Genomic DNA, 20,792 nt, shown 5'->3' with positions numbered 1-20,792 from the left:
TTTGACGAAGACTGTATCAGCTGATTTTGTCATTTACTCCGACTCGGGTGGTATCTAGGGTGCACTTCTGGGCCGGGAAGAAACGTCTTATTTTACCATATAATTACTTCTCTACTGTAGCCTTACTGAACTGGTCTGCCAATAATTTACCAAAGCCTGACCGAACTGACGAGAATTAACGATGACGCAGTTATTTGGGTTCCTGAGGAGGGCAGTTTCCGTACGGTATGTGGATGTTGTTTCTCTGGGGACAGCTTTGGGGACGAAAAATGTATCACGTACAGCCTTGAAGTATATCCCGTTGCCGAAAGTGACTTCAAGGGTAAGCGAAGAATACATTTCATTGCAAATGGGGATAAACTTACGCTTTATTTGAAGCAGTAAAAGCACCTCACCAACTCAGTTGTTCCTGATAGTCTTATATTTTCTTATTTTTTCTGGGGAGTAAATAAACGTTTCCTGCGAAATTTCTTTCCTCCGTTGTTTTTAGCTATGTTCTACTGTGTCATTTTCTTTTATTTTTCAAGCGGAATGGCGGAAGGATCTGACCTAACCTAAGTGTTTAAAATAATCTGAGCCACTAAATTACTGTCCAGTGCCCTTGACTAGCATAGGCTCCAAAATATTAATGAGTGTCATTTGACAAGAAATTGTAAATAATGTGACAAGGAACAACCTGATCAGTGACACACAGCATGGCTTCCGAAGCAACAGGAGTTGTCTGCAAATATGCTTTGCTACCTGGACGACCTGATTAATGCAGTAGACCATAGCCAATGTGCTGGTGTCAGTTCGTTTGATTCTGAGAAAAGCTTTCGACAGGGTCCTCCACCAAAGACTGTGCATCAAGCTTGAAGCGATGAGAAAAACAGAAGGCTTCGGCTGGATCAAGAGCTTTCTTTTGGAGAGACCCCACAAGGTCTCCATCAGAAATGAGACATCAGCCTGGCTCCCAGTTGAGAATGGAGTTCCCCAAGGATCTGTGCTCAGACCCATTCTCTTCATCATATATATCAATGACTTGGTCTCAAATTTGAAATCTACAGCCCGCTTGTTTACAGATGATGCAAAAATATACAGTGTTATCGGGTCAGATGAAGACATCAGCGCAATGCAGAGAGACATGAAGAGACTGGACGAATGGAGTGGCAAGTGGTTGTTGAACTTTAACGCTGGCAAGTGTAAGACAGTGCACATAGGACACAAAAACTCTAGGGCCAATTATCAACTGGGCAAGAAAACATTTGAAAAATCCACCTTAGAAAAAGATCTAGGAATCCTGATAGCATCGGACATGAAGCTTCATCACATGTCGCACAAGTAGCAGCGAAAGCCAACAGTAGACTTGGAGTCATCAAAAGAAATTTCACTGCCTTGAGCAAGGGAGTGCTTGTATCGCTTTACCTCTCCTTGGTATGTCCTAGTCTTGACTATGAAGAGCAGTGCTGGTTGCCATATTTAGTGAAAGATATCCAGACACTGGAGAGAGTGCAGCGGCAAGCGACAAAGCTTGACCCAGGACTGGAGGGATTACCATATGAGGAGAGATGCTGGCTACTCGGACTTAGACATTAAGTGACAGAAGGAAAAGAGGGGATTTGATCGAAACATTCAAGCTTATCCATGGATGTGAAGACATTCCTTTCTCTAAGTTCTTCAGACTCAACACAAACCAGTTGAGAGGACACTCCTTAAAACTCTCAAAGCCCGACCACTGGAGAATGACCTTAAAGGCAACTGGTTTGCAATACGAGTGATTGATGGTTAGAACTGACTTCCTAAGAAATAGTCACTGCACACACAATAACCACATTCAAGTCCATTATGACAAATACTTTGGGCATCATGTCGTTGAGGTGGGACCATACAAGAAGTTCATTTCTTATTTCCCATTAATTATTCATAGGTAAGGAACCCAACCTAACCTAGCATCCAATTGGGAAATTGGGGAATGAAATCCACATTTCAGTATGTTGAGTAAGATTCTCCATCACAAATTTATGCTGTAAACAGACAACCATATATGGGTAAGGAACATGACAATTAAAACTATGGGAAATTTTTCAGCATGAAAAGGTAATTTACACCCACAAAATAGTCAGAAAAAACTGAAAACAAACTGGAGGAATATAATTAAATTCGTAAGGCCCTTCTGCTGCCTCAAATAATGCGTATGTTTACCTAAATGGGTTTATAGTACTAGTCTACCGGTAGTCTCTTTGTGGTAAATTTGCAGTTTTGGACAGTCCTCATTATTATTATTATTATTTTTTTTTTTAATTTATTTATTTTTTTTAAATAACAACTCCAACCTAATTTTATCTAATCTTGTCTACAAGAACTAACATACCGGTACAGCTTTAACCATACTAACATACCTAATACAGTACTTACCAGACTCTGCCTAGCCAACCAGACTGAGAGGCACGTCTGTCTGAAACTGTAATAATATCTTCTTCTTTGCAACTTGCACTGCATAAAGGCCTCATGGTAATTATTTTTTCAACCATATTTAGGCTAGACTGCAGATATTGCACAAACTAAGCCTACACAAGACTACACTGAACTGTGGAAAATTTCATACTTTGGCAGTATTAACCTTGGCATCCTGCCCAAACTTTAGCAAAGATAAATAAATAAAAGTTTGGGTTGTGTAAAATCAGTAAATAAGGCTGCACAGGTAAACTTACAGATAATGAATAGCTACCACACACTCTTTACTCTCAAATTTAATCAGGTGATGTCTAGGCTATATGATATCAATGTTCTTACTGTGTCTAGAGATAAGTACGGTATAGTAAGCAAGTAGTGCAAACCACATCCTTTAGATACAATATAGTAAAGGGCAGAAGGACCGATGAAGTTACAGTTAGGCTAGCCTGAGTAAGTCAGCTGATGAGAACTTCCAGCCCTATTCGTAATTCATATTAATGATCTCTTATCTGACACTCGTAATCCCATCGTGTCATATGCTGATGACTCAACACATCACAGTTCATTCACATTTAAACATCCATTCACAAAGTTTAATCTCTCTAGCTTACAACTCGGTACAGCAGTCTCCAAAAATCTATCTCTCTATCTATATATTGCCAGACGCCTCAATCCCGTTTGGGGTGGCCACAAACAAATCGCCTCCAAGTTGCCCTGTCCCCCGCCATTTCACTGCCCTGCTCCCAACTCACACCCCCCTCTCTCATATACCTCACCCCATCCCTCCATCTCATCCTCGGCCTTCCCCTCCCTCTTCCCCCCTCCACCTCACTCACATACACTCTCTTCGTCAGTCTTTCACCCTCCATCCTCTCCACATGGCCAAACCACCTCAGTGTGTTCCTCATAACACTTCCTGTCACATCCACATCCACACCACAACGCTCCTTTATATCCTCATGCGTCAGCCTGTCTCTCCATGTGACTCCACAGGCTCCTCTTAAATAACTCATTTCCACTGCTCTCACTCTTGACTTGTGTCCTTCCAACAACGTCCAAGCTTCACTTCCATACGTTAGAGTTGGTATCACAATACTGTCATGTAGTAACTTTTTCACTTCCTTGCTCACTTCTCTGTTTCTTATCACTGCTTTCAAAGAACCAGCAACCTTTCTTCCCTGCTGTACCCTTTCAAGCACTTCACCCTCCAAACCTCCATCCTTACTCATCACACTACCCAAGTACTTAAACGTACTCACATTTTCCAATTCCTCACCATCCAACCTCGCTGTACATTCACTGACTTCACCTCTCTCAAAGACCATCACTTTACTCTTCCCTACATTCACCTTTAGATTCCGTTTCTTACACACTCTCCTAAACTCATCCACCAAGCCTTACTGCTCCCTTTCGTCTTCACTCAACAACACAGTATCATCTGCAAACAACAGTACAGGGAGTTTCCAAACACTATCCTCTCTCACCAGGGCCACTCCAACATCCACTACCCTACCTTGTACCTCTTATTACCCCATCCATGTACAGATTGAACAACCATGGAGAGATGACACATCCCTGTTTCAACCCAACTTTCAAAGAGAAAAATTCACTTAGTTCACCATCCACACGCACTGCAGCCTTCGCACCATTGTACAGACTCTTCACAGCATTCAACAACTTCCCATCTACTCCATATATTCTTAACACTTTCCACAATCCTTGTCTATCCACCGTGTCATATACTCCATATATTCTTAACACTTTCCACAATCCTTGTGTATCCACCCTGTCATATGCTTTCTCCAAATCCATGAAAGCCGCATACAACTTTTTTCCCTTCTCTAGAAACTTTTCCACTAAAGATCTAAGAATGAATATCTGATCTACACAACCTCTTCCCTTCCTAAAGCCTCCCTGTTCTTCTCCAACTAATTTCTCTGTTCTTTCTCTAACTCTGTCAATAAGTGTCCTACCATACAATTTTCCTATTATACTAAGAAGACAAATGCCCCTATGATTACCACACACTTCTTTTTCCCCTTTTCCTTTGTACAAGGGAATAATTATACCTGACTTCCAATCCTCCGGGACTCTACCTTCCTCCCAGGCCAATCTGCACATCTTCCACATCCATTCTACTACTATCTCTCCCCCATGCTTCAGCGTTTCACCACACACTCCATCAATTACTGGGGCATTCCCCGATTTAACTTTCTTCATTGCTTCCACAACTTCTATCCTACTGATTTCTTCCTGTCTTCTCACCTCCCTCCTTCTCCCAGCCATTCCCCAGCCACTTATACTCGTACTACTTCCATCCTCTATGTTCAACAATTCCTTAAAGTGTTCTCTCCATCTGCTCACTTTTTCTCCCTTCTCCACTAGTAATCTACCATTTTTATCTTTCACTCCCCTGCTAACTTCACTTCCACCCTGTCTTACTCTTTTCACCTCTTTCCAGAACATTTTCTTACATTCCCTCCACTTTACACTCAAATTCCTTCCAAATTCCTCATCCACTCTCTTCTTACTCTCTCTTACTAATCTTTTCACCTCTCTCTTTCTTTCTACATATAACTCTCTCTTCTGCCTCTCAACTTCTTCCACGTCCCTATTGCTCATCCATTCATTGTATGCTTTCTTCTTTTGTGCCACAGCTTGTCTCACCTCTTCAGTCCACCACACTGTTCCTTGCACCCCCCTCCGTCTTCTCTTCCTTCCACACACCACATCACATGCTGCACATATTTCTTCTGTAAATATCCTACACATACCTTCCACATCTCCTATCTGCTCCAATTCATATTTGCCCAATCGTTCCTCCACTTCTCTCTTATACTCTGCATTTTTCTCATCCTCTTGCAACCTTTCCACTCTCCTTGCAACTACTTCCTCTCGTCTTTCCCTTCTTCTATTCCAAAAATCAAGACTTATATAAAGTCACTGAATGGGGACAAAATAACATTCTTTCATTTAATGCAAGGAAAACCAAATATCTACAGTATAGCCTACTGGTATTAAGAGACAGATATTGTCTGTTAACTGAAAGGTTGGTGGTAGAGGGAGGGGGGGCCAAGGATGAGATGGAGGGATGGAGTGGAGAGGTATATGAGGGAGGGGGGTGTGAGCTGGGAACAGGGGAATGAAATGGAGGGGGACAGGGCGACATGGAGGCTAGTTGCTTGTGGCCACCCCTTATGGGATTAAAGCATCTGGCAATAGATAGATAGATAGAGATTGCCTGATTTGTATATTACCTTCAATGCTATTAATATTCCTATCTCTAAAAATATTGAAATTCTTGGTGTATCACTTAACAATGCCCTCAACTGGATCTCGCATGTTAGATCACTAGTTAAAACAGCTTCAAGGAAATTTGGATTAGTGTACAGAGTCCATAACTTCTTCGGTGATGAGCAGCTAGCTATAATTTACAAGAGTCATGTATGCTCTCAGCTGGAATACTGCTCACCTTTGTGGAGTGGATGTGGAGAGGTTGCACTAAAACAACAGTACAAAATTTGGAACAGAGCTGTCAGAATTATTAATAATCTTACTGTTACAAATGAACTACATCCCTCAACAGGTAAGGAGGAATGTTGCCTCCCTTGCATATCTCTACAGATATTTTTATGGCAAATGCTCAGACAAAGTTGCATCCTTTGTACCACTTCTCCATGCCTTCCCCCACGCTACACGGGCATCTGGTAGTAGTCATGGCTGGACTGCCACGCTGCCATATTGCAGAACTTCTGCCTATCAGAATTCTTCTGTTCCGTGTACTGCATGTCTTTGGAACCCACTTCCCCAGAGTGGCTTCTCCCCAAACTTCAACCTAAGGCTGTTCAAGTCCAATTGTTACAGATTTTTTAATGAATGGAGGACACCTATAATCTGGTGTTTTGATTGATTTTTTTTTTTATTCATTTGATTTTGCATCCTCTTGTTGTTGTTGTTGTTGTTAAAAAAAAAGAAAGCACCTAAATGCACTCACATTTTTCATTTCCTCATCATCCAACCTTACTGTACATTCAGTAACTTCATTTCTCTCGGAGATCAAAACTTTTCTCTGCATTCACCTTTAAATTCCATTTCCTACACACTCTCCCAAACTCATTCATCAAACCACATCCTCTCTTAACAGTACAGTATCATCAGCAAACAGCAGAACATGAAATTTCCAAACACTGCCCTCTCTCATTAGGGCTGCAGCAACCATCTACTGCCCTACCTTGTGTCTCTAATAAAACCCCATTGATGGACAGATTGAACAACCGAGGAGACATGACACATCGTTGTTTCAGTCTAACACTGAAATAGAAAAATTCATTCAGTTCACCATCCACACCCACTGCAACCTTAGCACCCTCATACATACTCTTCACAGCATTCAACAGCTTATAGATATATACTCTATATATATTTTTTCCGGTTTCACTTCAGATGCTCCCAGTTTCTCTATAATATAAGACCTCATCGGTTAATACATTCAAGTTCCATCCTTCCTCTCAGGAAAAGAGAACATCACAGCAAGCCTCTGTCATGCCACATTTGGTTCACTTCCTACACTCTGGAAGTTCTTGATCATATTAGTAGCATAAATCCTTATTGATTTATGAATTATTGATGTGGATACTGTACTTTGTTTACTGATGTATACTGAATAATTACTGGGCTTACGTATGTTGTCAGGCATAGGCATACAGTAGGCCACTTCCACGTGAGATGTGTGAGCAATTCATTCTCAGAAAAGAAAAATAATAATGTGGAATGTATTGATTGATCAGTTTACTGTTTTTTTTTTTTTTTGTAATACTTACCCAGGCCATATACCCTATCCCACCTACTGGCCAGTGGTATATAATGTAGCTACCAATACCAGGGTGGCTACTTATCTCTGGTGTGGAACATACAAAGTCCCATTGAACATATACGGTAATTTATGGTAACAGCAGATATATCCTTGATATTTTGGAATATAATTATGCTTCATTATAGTATATACTGTTAACCATTTTTTATGACAAAGATAAATCCTGCAAGCTGGAACATACCACTCCATGTGCATCTGTTGAACAATGAATTGTTGATAGGGTTATGTTAATTACGAGTACCGGTAACATATTCTCTTCCTCAGTGATGAACAGATGAATATGAATAGTGTAGTCAGTGGTGCCATTGTTGTAGATTTAATAATGACAGCATATATTATAAATAATAACAACTCTTATATATAATGTACTGATTCATAAGGGAATTGATATTCTCCCCAAATAGGCCTAAGTTATTTACTGGTTGTATTATCATACAGAGTGCCTGTACTGTATTTACAGGCACACGGTTCACATGTACTTATTTGTCTGTTTGAAAAATTTTCCCACATATAGTGATGATGATAGTAACCCTCTTATATATGTGATAACAGGGTACTTTTTTCAGCTAGCTAATGGCAGACAGTTATAGTCATCTGACTTTGTCATAGAGAATTAGTGTTAATAGCACATCTGTTAAAGTTCATAATCTTTATCAGGTAGATTGTAGCTGCTGATTGAGATCATCATGAAAATTTTGTCCTAATGTATCCTGTTTTATTTTAGCCAGGTATTAGTGTTAGAGCCACAGGAGTGGTAGCTGGGGTTGTAGCAGGGTGTTGCCTTGATGTGTTGTCAGCAGCACCCAACACTACTGACAAACTTCTGGCCCAGGCTGATGAGCTTTATGATGCCTTGAAGTTCCAGGATATATATGATCTGCTTTATGATCATAGGGTAAGTTCATTAAATTTTTTAGCTAAGGCAGCATTTTGATAGTGCACTGTGTAAGGTGTGTGTTGTGTTTGTGGCAACATTACGTTCATATTTTCCGTGTGCATGATGTAATTGTTTTGGAGTGCAAGGGGAAAATCAGGGTTGGTGAAAACCTTTTTTTTTTTTTTTTTTTTTTTTTTTTTTTTTTTTTTACCCCAAAACCATGTTAAACTAGTTTTTTTTTTTTTTTCATTTTGTTTCACTTATATTTAATGTTATTCTTTTTTGTTCCAGCAATTCTATCCTTATGTATATCAGTTTGACATGCAGTTACTCACAGATATAAAGAAGGATTTAGCAAGCCTTTAATTTCCAAACACAAAAAATGAAAATAATATGGTCAAACAATTACTGATAATTATCTTCATGCATATTTGTTGGATCCCTGTTTCCAAGAGGACTTGAAATGCATTACAGAAGAGGAAGATGATAAAGCAATGTTTCTGGCAGAAGAGGAATATCCAGCTCTACTGCCCATTATACTTAAGATGAAAGCTAAAGCATGTCCCTTTAATAAAACATACTTGTTTGACCCATTGTAATAACTGAAATGAAACTTAACAAATTAATCACTAGTCTGACCGAGATTCGTTTTCAGGCCTCCACACTCCAAATGTGTGAATGTTAACACTGAACCAAACGGAGGACCCCCATTATGCCTCTGGGCAAAGGGGGCATTTATAGATCCCATTACACTCCTGTTTTCTCCCTGTGGTGATTAACATGGCGAGTTTCGAACACAGTTACATCATTAAACCAGGATATGCCTGTAGTTTAAAAAACAAAAACAAAACTTTTTTGCTTGGTTTAAACCATGGTTTAAACTAACCCTGGGGAAAATTATGATGAATGTCAGCTGAAGGATATGCAGTGTGATTGGGAAAATTGGTTGAATGTATGTACATTATGCTGTAAAGACACAGAAATATGTAACTTCAAAGTATGAAGAGACCTGAGTGAGTGATAAAAGGTATCAGCGTAATTCTGTGTGTATAAGAGAGAAAGATGCCTTGGTGACTTTGGTACTGAAGAGTTGAGAGAGGACTGTGTGAAGGATTTTCTGATCATATGTCTGTGTTGTGTGTAAACTGAAGTTTAGAGGAGCTTGAAGAAAATTGAGAGAGGCTTGTGCCGAGTGAAAGATAAAGAATGAACAAAACATGGAAAAGAGAGGGTCAGTGAATTAGAAATTGGATTTAGAATAAATGGATTCATTGATCGGTTTTGTGTATAGTGCCAGCGTAACCCTCAGCCAGCAAATTGTCAAAAGACAACAGCTGTAATGGCTTATGATTTTCTGGCATGAGCTAATTTGGAGCAAATGAGTTCAGTGATCATTTCATATAACTTCAAGTACATCCATTTATTTAGGTCATATCAACCGTGTTCAGAAGAAGGCCCACTTTTTTCATTTCAGATCCAGTTAGGAAAATTTTGGCCTATTGACCCTTTATGAACAACAGTTGGCATCCATGGATGCCCATTAGAAAATTTCATTGACATCCATTGAAGAGTTTTTCTCAAAAACTGCAGACAGAAGGGAGTGAGCAGTCAAGGATTAGGCTTTCTGTAGGGTCCCTCAGCTATTCATCCCACATTGTATTTGGTCAGTGTCGCAATGTTTTTGCAACATCTAGCATATCTTGGGGTGATTTTGGTACAGTTTACTGAGAGAGAGGTGTACAGTGATTAGCAGGGACAGTGATTAGCAGGGACAGTGAAGAAATGTGTAAATGAAGAATTTGGAATGTATGCAAAAGTGAACCACTCTGAAAAAAGGAAACTGGAAAGATGTGAATATTAAAAATGAAAGAACGCTAACGAAAATAAGAAATGGTGGGGTGGGAGGTGATGCTGCGCAGTTTGTCCCTTCAGAAGAAACTTGAATGAAAGTTAAAATCAGTATCATATAATTTGAGAGATGCTTGGCCATCTCATGTATAGTTGTTGTAGATTTTTCCATTCATCAACCTCCCTTCTCTTGTATGAATCTGAAAGATGCTTGGGAATATAGTTTGAAACTATGGAGGTCGTAGGCTTTTCATATGATCAGTTCTCATCTCCTCATGTGAATTTGAGAAATGTCTGGACAGTGGTGATTGAAACCTTGGTCACAAGATTTTTGTTTCATCAACGACCTTCTGAGACTGACGTCCTTCAGCCTCTTGTTACTACAGTGTTGCATCTCTCTCTTTCTGGTGTTTTATTGCTATGTTTAAGTAGTCACTGCTTTTTTGAAAATTTTGCTTGCATTCCTCCCACTACAGCATGCATACAGAACCCCTATAGTGCAACACCACGTTTCTGCTCAACCCCCTGAAGTAAAGTTAACTGGTATTCTTAGCCTTTCTAGTACAGACTGGTCCACTCTGCATTCCTCAATTTGTCTTGCCCATTACCTATGAAACCCACTCTTTTAATTTAAGTGTTTCTGGGCATCTCAGAGTGAACGAATTTTTATTTACTGGGTTAGCACCAAAGTGGGTGACCTAGTTTTGCCCACCTAGGTTTTTTCAATAAAATCCACTTAAGAAAAATTTACCCACTACTGTTTCCCCCCCCCCCAAAAAAAAAAAATAATAATGTATTTAATCACATAAATTCAGTGTAACGTAAATGAATGTAAACGTGGATAACTGTGCTTAAAGTTGGGGAAAACAAATCTTAATACCTGTACTGTAGTTTGAATAAAAGGCAAATTTCCTCAGGCAATTATCCAGTGAACGTAAACTTTATATCCAGCATTAGCTAATTTTGTAACCTTTTAGGATTTCTAGTAAGTTTGTTTTTCATAGATATGGTTTTTGCTTAGTGAGGATTAGGGTAAATTTGTTATATATCAGTACTTAGGTTAGGCCTGTGCTAGGTTAGGTTGTCTCCTATTATTACCAAATCTCAATCATCTCAAGAAATTTATTATAAACATTGCTACTTTTTGATCACAGGTCTGTTTGATAGATTTGTTACTCCAAGGCTATTATTACTGTTAAGATGGGATGTACATTTGCTTGTGGAAGTGATTCTTCACGTGTAAGAAGAATGTGAAATGTAAGTGTAAAATTACCAAAGAAAGTTGTAGCAGCAAAGGAAATGAGTCCTTTTCCTATTACTGTGTTGTAGCAGCAAAGGAAATGAGTCCATCTCCTACTACTGTGCATTGTGCACCGATCTCTGATCTCTGTGTCAACTCATAAGGTGTGCTGTCATGTTGAAACATGTCTTACAATGTAGCAGGCAGCCCAGGGCTAACAGACAAACAAGTCAAAACATGATCATCCCCCTCATCCAACTCATTGTGTAAAATTATCATTGCGTAATTATAATTTAATTGGGCCTTCCATTATTAGGTATGTATATATATATATATTTTTTGCCAACCCTGTTTATTTGGCCTTGTTTTGTTTAAATTTCCAAGGAAGAGATGCCTTCAGTAGGCTCACAACCTTTGGTTGTTTCTTTTTTATAGTAAAAAGGAATAAGAAAGACTGTTGTATGTCTGAAAGATGGAAAGTGCTGTTAATTCCAGCATTAAAGTTAGAAGAGGGATATGAATGTTTGGATTGATGGGTGATGCATGCCATCTGTAAAGGGGAGGACAAACAGGCAGAGTTCAGGAGGATTATTGAATTACATAGGCAGTAAATTATACTAAGTACAATAGTACTTAGTGTTGCTGTTTGCTGATGATACAGTATTGTTGAGTGAAGATGAATGGGAGTTGCAAGGTTTGGTGAATGAATTTGGAACAGTGTGTAGGAGGAGGAATCTGAAAGTTAATGTAAACAAAAGTAAAGTTATGGTGCTTGAGAGGAATGAAGTCACAGAGTGTGCAGTGAGGTCGGATGGTAAGGATATGGAGAATGTGAGTGCATTCAAGTACAGTAGGCTCGCACAGTGCGCAAGAGATTGGGCGGTCCACGACCTCGTGCACTGGGAATTCGAGTACTGGGAATACATAATCTTACGGGAAAAATTACATATGGGCGGTACCCCCTAATATCTGGACATTTTTTTGGCCCTTAGAGGCATAAAAAAGGTCAGAGTTTTCAGCCCTTGTACTGTACTACAGATATAGCTGCAATAACAAAAAAGTACACCGCTTTCCGTCCGATCAGCGAAGATAAGCAACGTTGGGTCTGGTTAGTACTTGGATGGGTGACCGCCTGGGAACACCAGATGCTGTTGGCATCCCTATGTGTCAAGTGGGGTTGGTGGAGGATTAGTGCTCCTCCCTGTAAAACAATTAACTCTAAGCCATTGGCCACCCCGTCTGGGATACATGGCGTCTGGCAATGAATGAATGAACAAAAATATGGGCAGTCACCTAAACAGCAGTAGACAACAGGCCTGATGGACTTAAACAACAGGGGTTCTGAGGCGTGGCAACGCACTTACAGTGCCCCCGCCACCACCCCGGCCGCACAACACTTGTTTAACGGTTGCCAATGTTGTATTATTCCAGGCTTTGACGAAGAAATTTGCGGCCTGTTGAATGTTACATTTCTTCCAGAATGCAGCAACAGTCATTATGGTGGGGGTTGCAGGTATACCAGGTGAAGCAGGTGAGTCAGGTGGGGCTGTGAAGGTGGAGAGGGAGGCGGCTGTTGAGACAGGTGGGGCAGTGGAGGACGGCAGTGGGCGAGTTTTGAGGAGGTGGTGAGGGGAGGATCCTCCCTCTCCTCGCTACTGCTCACATTTTTGGCAGTTTCCTTCATCTCTTCTTGCATGTTTGTTTCATTTTTCATCTTGTTATGGACGTATTGGCAGTATAACAACTTGGTATTCACGAAATAAACATCATTATTATAGAAACTGGGTATCTATTCTAACTTACTGTTATTGCCGAAAACGTTATTATTGAAGCTGTTATTGGCGATATCTTATTGTAGACTCCTCTTGAGCACCTTCCCCATGAGCCCCTAGGTCACTATCGGCACTTTGTTTGTGGGGGGGGGGTCGCGTACTGATGGAAAATGGCGTTTCTAAGCCACTTCTTGCCTCTACCTCGTGTTTTGTGGGGTAAACTTGCACATTCAAGTTTTTTCGTTATGATTTTTGGTCACTCGCGCACAGTGCGATTTGCGCACTGTGATGACATGCACTGGGCGAGCCTACTGTACTTGAGTAGTGTGATGAGTAAGGATGGAACTTTGGGGGATGAAGTGCGTGAAAGGGTACAGCAGGGAAGGAAGGTTGTTGGTACACTGAAAACAGTGATGAGAAATAGGGAGGTGAGTATGGAAGTTAAGAAGTCACTGCATGATAGTACTGTGATCCTTACCCTGACGTATGGAAGCGAGGCGTGGACCTTGCAAGAGGGAAACAAGTCAAGAGTGAGAGCAGTGGAAATAAGTTACTTGAGAGGAGCATGTGGAGTGACATGGAGGGACAGGTTGACAAATGAAGAAGTGAAGGAACGTTGTGGGGTGGATGTGGATGTGGTTGAGAAGATTAGGAGAAATACACTGAGGTGGTTTGGACATGTGAAGAGAATGGAGAATGAAAGACTGACTAAGAGGGTGTATGTAGGTGAGGTGGAGGGAGGGAGAGGGAGGGGTAGACCGAGGATGAGGTGGAGGGATGGAGTTGAGAGGTATATGAGGGAGGGGGGGGCGAGTTGGGGGGAGGGTAGGCAAATGGTGGGTGACAGAGCGACTTGGAGGTGTTTTGTCTGCGACCACCCTTTTGCGGGATTAGGGCGTCAGGCTATAGATAGATAGATAGATAGACCGTAGTACTTAGTGGAAAAGGGGAAAATGAAGTGTGTGGTAGTCATAGGGGTATTTGTCTTAGTGTAATAGGAAAAGTATATGGTAGGATACTTACTGACAGAGTTGGGGAAATAACAGGTGAATTAGTTGGAGAAGAACAGGAAGGTTTTAGGAAGAGAAGAGGTTGTGTAGATCAGATATTCATCCTAAGGACTTTAGTAAAAAAGTTTCTAGAGGAGGGAAAGAAGCTGTATGTGGCCTTCATGGATTTGAAGAAAGCATATGACTGAGTGGATAGACAAGGAATGTGGAGAATATGAAGAATACATGGAGTAAATGGGAAGCTGTTGAATAACGTGAAAAGTATGTATGAGGGCGCTAGGACTCCAGTGTGTGTGGATGGTGAACTAAGTGAATTTTTCTGTCTGAATGTTGGATTGAAACAGGGATGTGTCATGTCTCCATGGTTGTTCAACCTGTATATGGATGGAGTTATAAAAGAGATACAAGGTAGGGCAGTGAATGTTGAAGTGACCAAATGAGAGAGGGCAGTGTTTGAGAACTTCCTGTTCAGTTGGTTGCAGATGATGCTTTATTGTTAAGTGAAGAGAAAGGGGAACTGCAAGGCATGGTGAATGAGTTTGGAAGAGTGTGTAAGAAACAGAATCTAAAGGCGAATGTAGGGAAGAGTAAACCTGTGGTTTTCGAGAGAAATGAAGTAACTGAAGGCACAGTGAGGTTGGATGGTAAGAGAATGGAAAGTGTGAGTGCAGTTAAGTATTTGGATAGTGTGATGAGTGAGGATGGAAGTTTGGAGAATGAAGTGCTTGAAAGGGTGCAACAGGGGAGAAAGGTTACTGGTTCTTTGAAAGCAGTGGTAAGAAATAGGGATGTCAGCATGGAAGTAGAAATGCTGCTGCAGGACAGTATTGTTATACCAACTCTGACATATAGAAGTGAAGCTTGGACCTTGTTGCAAGGACGCAGGTCAAGAGTGAGAGCAGTGGAAATGAGTTATTTGAGAAGAGCATGTGGAGTTACATAGACAGACTGACAAATGAGGAAGTGAAGGAACATTGTGATGTGAATATAGATGTGTGGTGTTAGGAGAAATACACTGAGGTGGTTTGGCCATGGGGAAAGGATGGAAAGTGAGAGGCTAATGAGGAGAGCATATGTGAGTGAGATGGAGGGGGAAGAGGGAGGGAGAGACCAAGGATGAGATGGAGGGATGGAGTGGAGAGGTATATGACAGAGGAATATGTGAGCTGGTGGGAGGGCAGCAAAATGGCAGGGGACAGGGCGACATGGAGGCTATTTGTTTACGGCCACCCCTTACGGGATTAAGGTGTCTGGCTGTAGATAGCCAAAAGTTTGAGAGTTAATTTTGATGAATATGCATGCCAAGGTTTAGTGCAAATATTTTTATGGTATGAGGATATGCTGTTTAAGTACAGTAATATTGCTGTACAAAGTTTAGTTATGGAGGCTTATTATCAGCACTCAAAAGATGCCGAGATCCTGTGGAGGCTTGGTCGAGCAACATATGAAAGGGCAAAGGCAGCAGCAACTGAGGCTGAAAAGAAGATTCTTTATAGGGAGGCACTGGATCATGTTGAAGCAGCATTGACCATCAACCCTAACAACTTTGCAGTGCACAAGTGGATGTCCATCTTGCTGGATATTGTTTATGGCTATGAGGGCACAAAGGCCAGAATTGCTCAATCTTACAATGTCAAGGAACATATGATGGTGAGTTTGCAATCTAACTGGTTTCATGGCTCAAAGTTACCACTGAACTTCATTTCTGTATACCTTTGTAAGGCATTTGTATTCCTGACAGTTAATGTTTTTGTAGATATGGTAAAAGCAGTGACTAACATTTATCACAGCACTTTGCTTATGTTGACAGCATTTACTTACGGTTCTGATAATTCAGTAATCTCGGAAACACTGGCATTCATTGTACCATTTCCAATACAGGTAGTTAAAGTAAACATAGCTTTGTACAGTACAGACACATAAATTTATGAGGTTATTAGGTAGAAAACACACTGTTATTACAAGATATGTATCTCCCAGTATGGTTTATTAGTGAACATCTTTCAACAGTTTTTATTGATATCAAATTGTTTTGAAATTTCACAGAAAGCTTGTGAACTGAATCCAACAGATGGCACTTCAAGACACATCCTTGGCTTGTGGTAAGAAAACAATTCTTTTTCAGGGAGAACTGTTGTATTCATTTTCTTTTTACCACAAAATGCTGTACGGTACTTTGCACTTCAGTTTCAAATTCAGGAAACTGATTTCTTAGAAACAATATACAGTATTTCACTTCTACAGCTGTTTAAATGTTCATACTCTACTTTGATTTATACACTTTTATTTCGTAGTTTTATATGTTTACTTGGTAAACCCATTTTTTTTTTATCTAATGGCTGCCTTCCAAGCTCCACTGTCCCCTAAATCATTAAACTAAAGTCCCTGTACCCTGAGGTCCCCTCGCAGGACCTAATCCCTTGTTTTCTTGGCTTGCTTTAAGAAGTTAGCCCTATGTTCAGGTCCATGCCATGTTTCACTCAGTTATTCTCATACATTCTCTCCACATGTCCAAATCACCTCAGCCTACCCATGCACATCACCTCATGAGCATTGTATGATAGTTTAGAAGATATTGGAAACTTGAGCATACTGAATTGAAAATGAAGAGGTGAATACATACTACCACATTTAGGAACAGTGCATCATGTACAGTTAAGGTTGCTTGAGCATTGAGAATGTGAGATGGCACACAGTAACAGGGTGAGGTAGATTAGACTGGTTGAGAAAATGTGTGAAAGTAACTGGTGAAGCACAGTACAGACCTGAACAGGGAAAGGACAGCCCCTTTAGGTATATCAAGAAAAACATCATGAGAAACGACATCAAGGGTAGGGGCTGATAAGAATTTTGCAGGAGACTGTAGTTTGAAAAGCAGCCATCAGGTGAAGCCAGATCAATGCAGTCATGGAACACTACCACTTAAAATGTGTTATGCATATAACAAAGATGTGTGGAGTTGTGGCAGTTTATGGCTTCTAGAGTGAGGGTTGTATTGTTTTGGCCACACTGTTATTCTGCCATCCACATCTTTCCAGCTGTGTGTGAAGGGAATCTTCCCCTAATGTCATTACCTTGTCTTCATGGATGGCCTGTGGTGGTAGGTCCATATATGCAATTAGTGGTGACTTACTTATTCATTTTCTGAACGTAGATAACACACAACAAACAGATGAAATTAATCTCTTCATACCTGGGCTGCACAGTTCCATTCACCTCTTGTACTTTTGCTTTCAAACATTAAAACATAATTCCATTGTTCTGAGTGTTCCATATTTCTTTGGCTTGCCAGCCCAGTTAGGGATCAGTACAGTTTTTGCAATATATCTGAATCTGTCCAACAGGCCCCATACTTTCTCCCAGGAATTCTCCTTTAGGGGGATGATGGCCATGACGGAAGACTCAGTTACTCGTCCAAGCATAAATCGTCCTTTTAACCACTGTTCTTCCTTTGCCAGTCTCGCACTTAGTAATTATTCAGACACTTATCTAATTTGTCATTCTGCATTGCAACCCTGTGTCCTTACCATCTGTGTGTGTGGTACTGTAACTTTGCATTGGTAACCTGAAAGAGTAGCATCTGTTGCTTTGAAAAGTGACATGTTTGATGAATATTCCTCTCATACTTTTCTCCTGCCACATCTCATTCCTATTACTTTTCCTCAGAATATCAGAATTTTTCACCCTGTACAGTGTGAGGACCTCAGGTATTACAAGTCTACTTTTTCTAGAGACCTCATATCTTTTTCAGTGAGCCTGGAATGAGAATGGAATATATTGGCATTGTGATGAGGAGGGGTAGATTAAGATGATTTGGGTATGCTGAGAGGATGGAGGACGACAGTTGGTTGTAGAAGGTGAGAAGTATGAATGTCGGGGGTTGGATTGTGAGAGGCAGACCGAATAAGACCTGGGACAAGGTTGTAGATTGTGACCTCAGGGATAAGGGACTGAGTATGGATGTTGCCAGAGATCAAGCAGTGTGGAGAGCTGCCATCAGGTAGCCAAGTCCGATGCATGCAAGCATGTTGGGGCCCCTATAAACAATGCAGAACGAAATGACGAGTGCAGCACACTAGTTTGACATGATTGGTAACACTTAACTTTCATTCTTTATAATGATTCCCTGAGGCACTGTTAAATCTGTACAGCAGTGGTACATTTCCTCAGTTTAAAGCTGCATAATGCAGTCTGGTTTCTGTGATCCTATATTCTGGAACTCCTTCGTCATGTTTCTTAATATCAAGTGACATGGATGGCAACTTTTGACTTTTTTTTTTTTTTTATAAATATATATAACACTACAATTATAAAGAAGATACTGTACAGCTACTGTTAGTGGTTACAAGATAACAAGGAATAGCTTTTTTAACATCATCCAGTTGTTGTACTTCTTTGGCTGGTCTTCTAGGTACTTCAATGTTGCCAGCATCCCATGGTATCAGCGAAACATTGCTTCTGTTATATTTGCCACACCTCCATCTGCCACCTTTGAAGAGGCTCTTGAACACTTTCTTCTTGCTGAGGAGTTGGACCCAAATTTCTACAGGTAATTTATATAGTACCCATTGAATGAACTACAGTTATTTTCTTTGCTTTCTTCAGTATGAGTACTGGATGAGATGATTGTAAGTGAAAGGATGAATTAGCATGTGATGCACTGGCATTTTGAGAGACTTCACTTTATCTTCATCCCACAGGCACTTGAAAAGCAATATAATGAAATGAAGCATATACTACAGAAGTGTGTTATGCTATATTACAGTGAAACGTGGATTGCAAGAGAGGATACATGCAGAAATGAGAATGTTAAGGTGGATGAGTAAGGTCTCACCTGGCGCTGCAAGAGAGATTTTGCGTAAGAAATACGGTATTAGAGGTGGTGGTAGACTGAGTTAGTTTAAACATGTTGAAGGGAGGACAGGAGGTGGGCTTGCTGGGGAGGGTCACAGATATGAATGTGGAGGGGAAGAATGGCCATAGGCAGAACAACAAGATCTGTGGTGAGGTCCTGTGTGGAGACATCTGGGCTAGAGGTTTGAACAGAATGGCAAGAGATCATAATACATGGAGAGCTGCCATAAGGTGACCTGCACATACTAGCATGGTTGCTCCTCTCAAAACAAAAACGTAAATGTTGAGTGGAACTGAGCATTTCAGAGGCTTGAATGATGAGAGAGAATTGAGGAATGTGTGTGGAATGTGTAGAGTGGATAGGATAAGAAGTGTAGTGCGATTTGTGAAAAATGTGGAGTAAGAAAGGCAGAAAGGCTTAAATTTTGAGTGACTGTTTGGCACATTTTAATGAGCATGCTGTTGCTTGTTTTCCTGCTTTTGTAGTTTCATTGTTTTGTGGATCCTGCCAAGTAGGATCAAAGGTCAGGATGGCAAATGATGAGTGAATGTTTGTAGGACCCATTTCACTGGCACTTTTTTTGACTTTTGCTTTATCACATTCTTCAGGATCATACCATCATATCCATTTGTGGCAAACATGTTGATAATGCTAATGATATCCTTTCTAAATATTAATGAAGCCTCTTTGTAAAAAATATTGCAGTAAGAACTTGCTGATGATTGGGAAATGCTACATGCAGTTGGGAAAGCTGAAAGAAGCAAAAGATTACCTTCAGCGTACCAAGAGTTATAACATCAAGACTCAAGATGACCAGGAATCAGTTGCTGAGGCAGTCTCTCTTCTGAAAAAGCTCTGAGGATATTGTGTACTGTACATCCGTCCATTACAGTTTAGTTTATAGCAGTTGATGTTCAGTTTTCCTACAAAAAATTTGAATTATATGTACAGTCGTCAGCATAAATTCGCTGCAAGTCTGCTCGTGTGATGTGAGTCCTTTTGTCTGGCAACAGTGTAAGGGGACTAGTTGCCACATAGACTTTTATGCACTTTAAAGACGTGTTTTTAAGTGGTAGCCTACTAGTGACTGCTTAGAGTACAATATTCTGTATACTGTATTTCTATCTATCTATCTGTCTATTGCCAGACGCCTCAATCCCGTTTGGGGTGGCCACAAACAAATCGCCTCCAAGACGCCCTGTCCCCCGCCATTTCACTGCCCTGCTCCCAACTCACCCCCCCCCCTCTCTCATATACCTCTCCACACCATCCTTCCATCTCATCCTCGGCCTCCCCCTCCCTCTTCCCCCCTCCACCTCACTCAAATACACTCTCTTCGTCAGTCTTTCACCCGCCATCCTCTCCACATGGCCAAACCACCTCAGAGTGTTCCTCATAACGCTTCCTATCACATCCACATCCACACCACAACGCTCCTTTATATCCTCATTCATCAGCCTGTCTCTCCATGACTCCACAGGCTCCTCTTAAATAACTCATTTCCACTGCTCTCACTCTTGACTTGTGTCCTTCCAACAATGTCCAAGCTTCACTTCCGTACGTTAGAGTTGGTATCACAGTACTGTCATGTAGTAACTTTTTCACTTCCATGCTCACTTCCCTGTTTCTTATCACTGCTTTCAAAGAACCAGCAACCTTTCTTCCCTGCTGTACCCTTTCATGCACTTCACCCTCCAATTACACCTCCAAAACTCCATGCAAGAGTTGACAGAATGTTATGGAATGACGTATGAGCTTAGTACTCTGGTATTCCTTATTGTACCCGTGTCTAAACTCCTTTCTTCTCTTTCCCCCTTATTCCTTCTGATATCCCCCCAATCCCACCCTCTCCCTCCTACCCCCAACCCACGTTCATGCCTCTCC

General features: G+C 40.8%; 1 protein-coding gene across 1 annotated transcript; it reads left to right on the top strand.

The window, feature by feature from the left end:
* The first annotated feature begins 70 nt into the window (after positions 1 to 70).
* On the top strand, positions 71 to 20,089 carry LOC145404643 (regulator of microtubule dynamics protein 1-like). Its single transcript, XM_080276164.1, has 6 exons — positions 71 to 322; positions 8,031 to 8,201; positions 15,452 to 15,703; positions 16,100 to 16,155; positions 18,465 to 18,602; positions 19,614 to 20,089. Exons 1-6 carry the CDS (start codon positions 182 to 184, stop codon positions 19,765 to 19,767), a joined length of 912 nt encoding a protein of 303 aa, XP_080132290.1. The 5' UTR covers positions 71 to 181; the 3' UTR covers positions 19,768 to 20,089.
* Positions 20,090 to 20,792: the final 703 nt, after the last annotated feature.

This window comes from Coenobita brevimanus, chromosome 64, assembly GCF_032717465.1.
Source record: "Coenobita brevimanus isolate Jiangsu-jjx chromosome 64, ASM3271746v2, whole genome shotgun sequence".
Classification (NCBI taxonomy): Eukaryota; Metazoa; Arthropoda; class Malacostraca; order Decapoda; family Coenobitidae; genus Coenobita; species Coenobita brevimanus.
The sequence above is the reverse complement of the archived record's forward strand: the minus strand, read 5'-3'. Positions and strand labels throughout refer to the sequence as shown.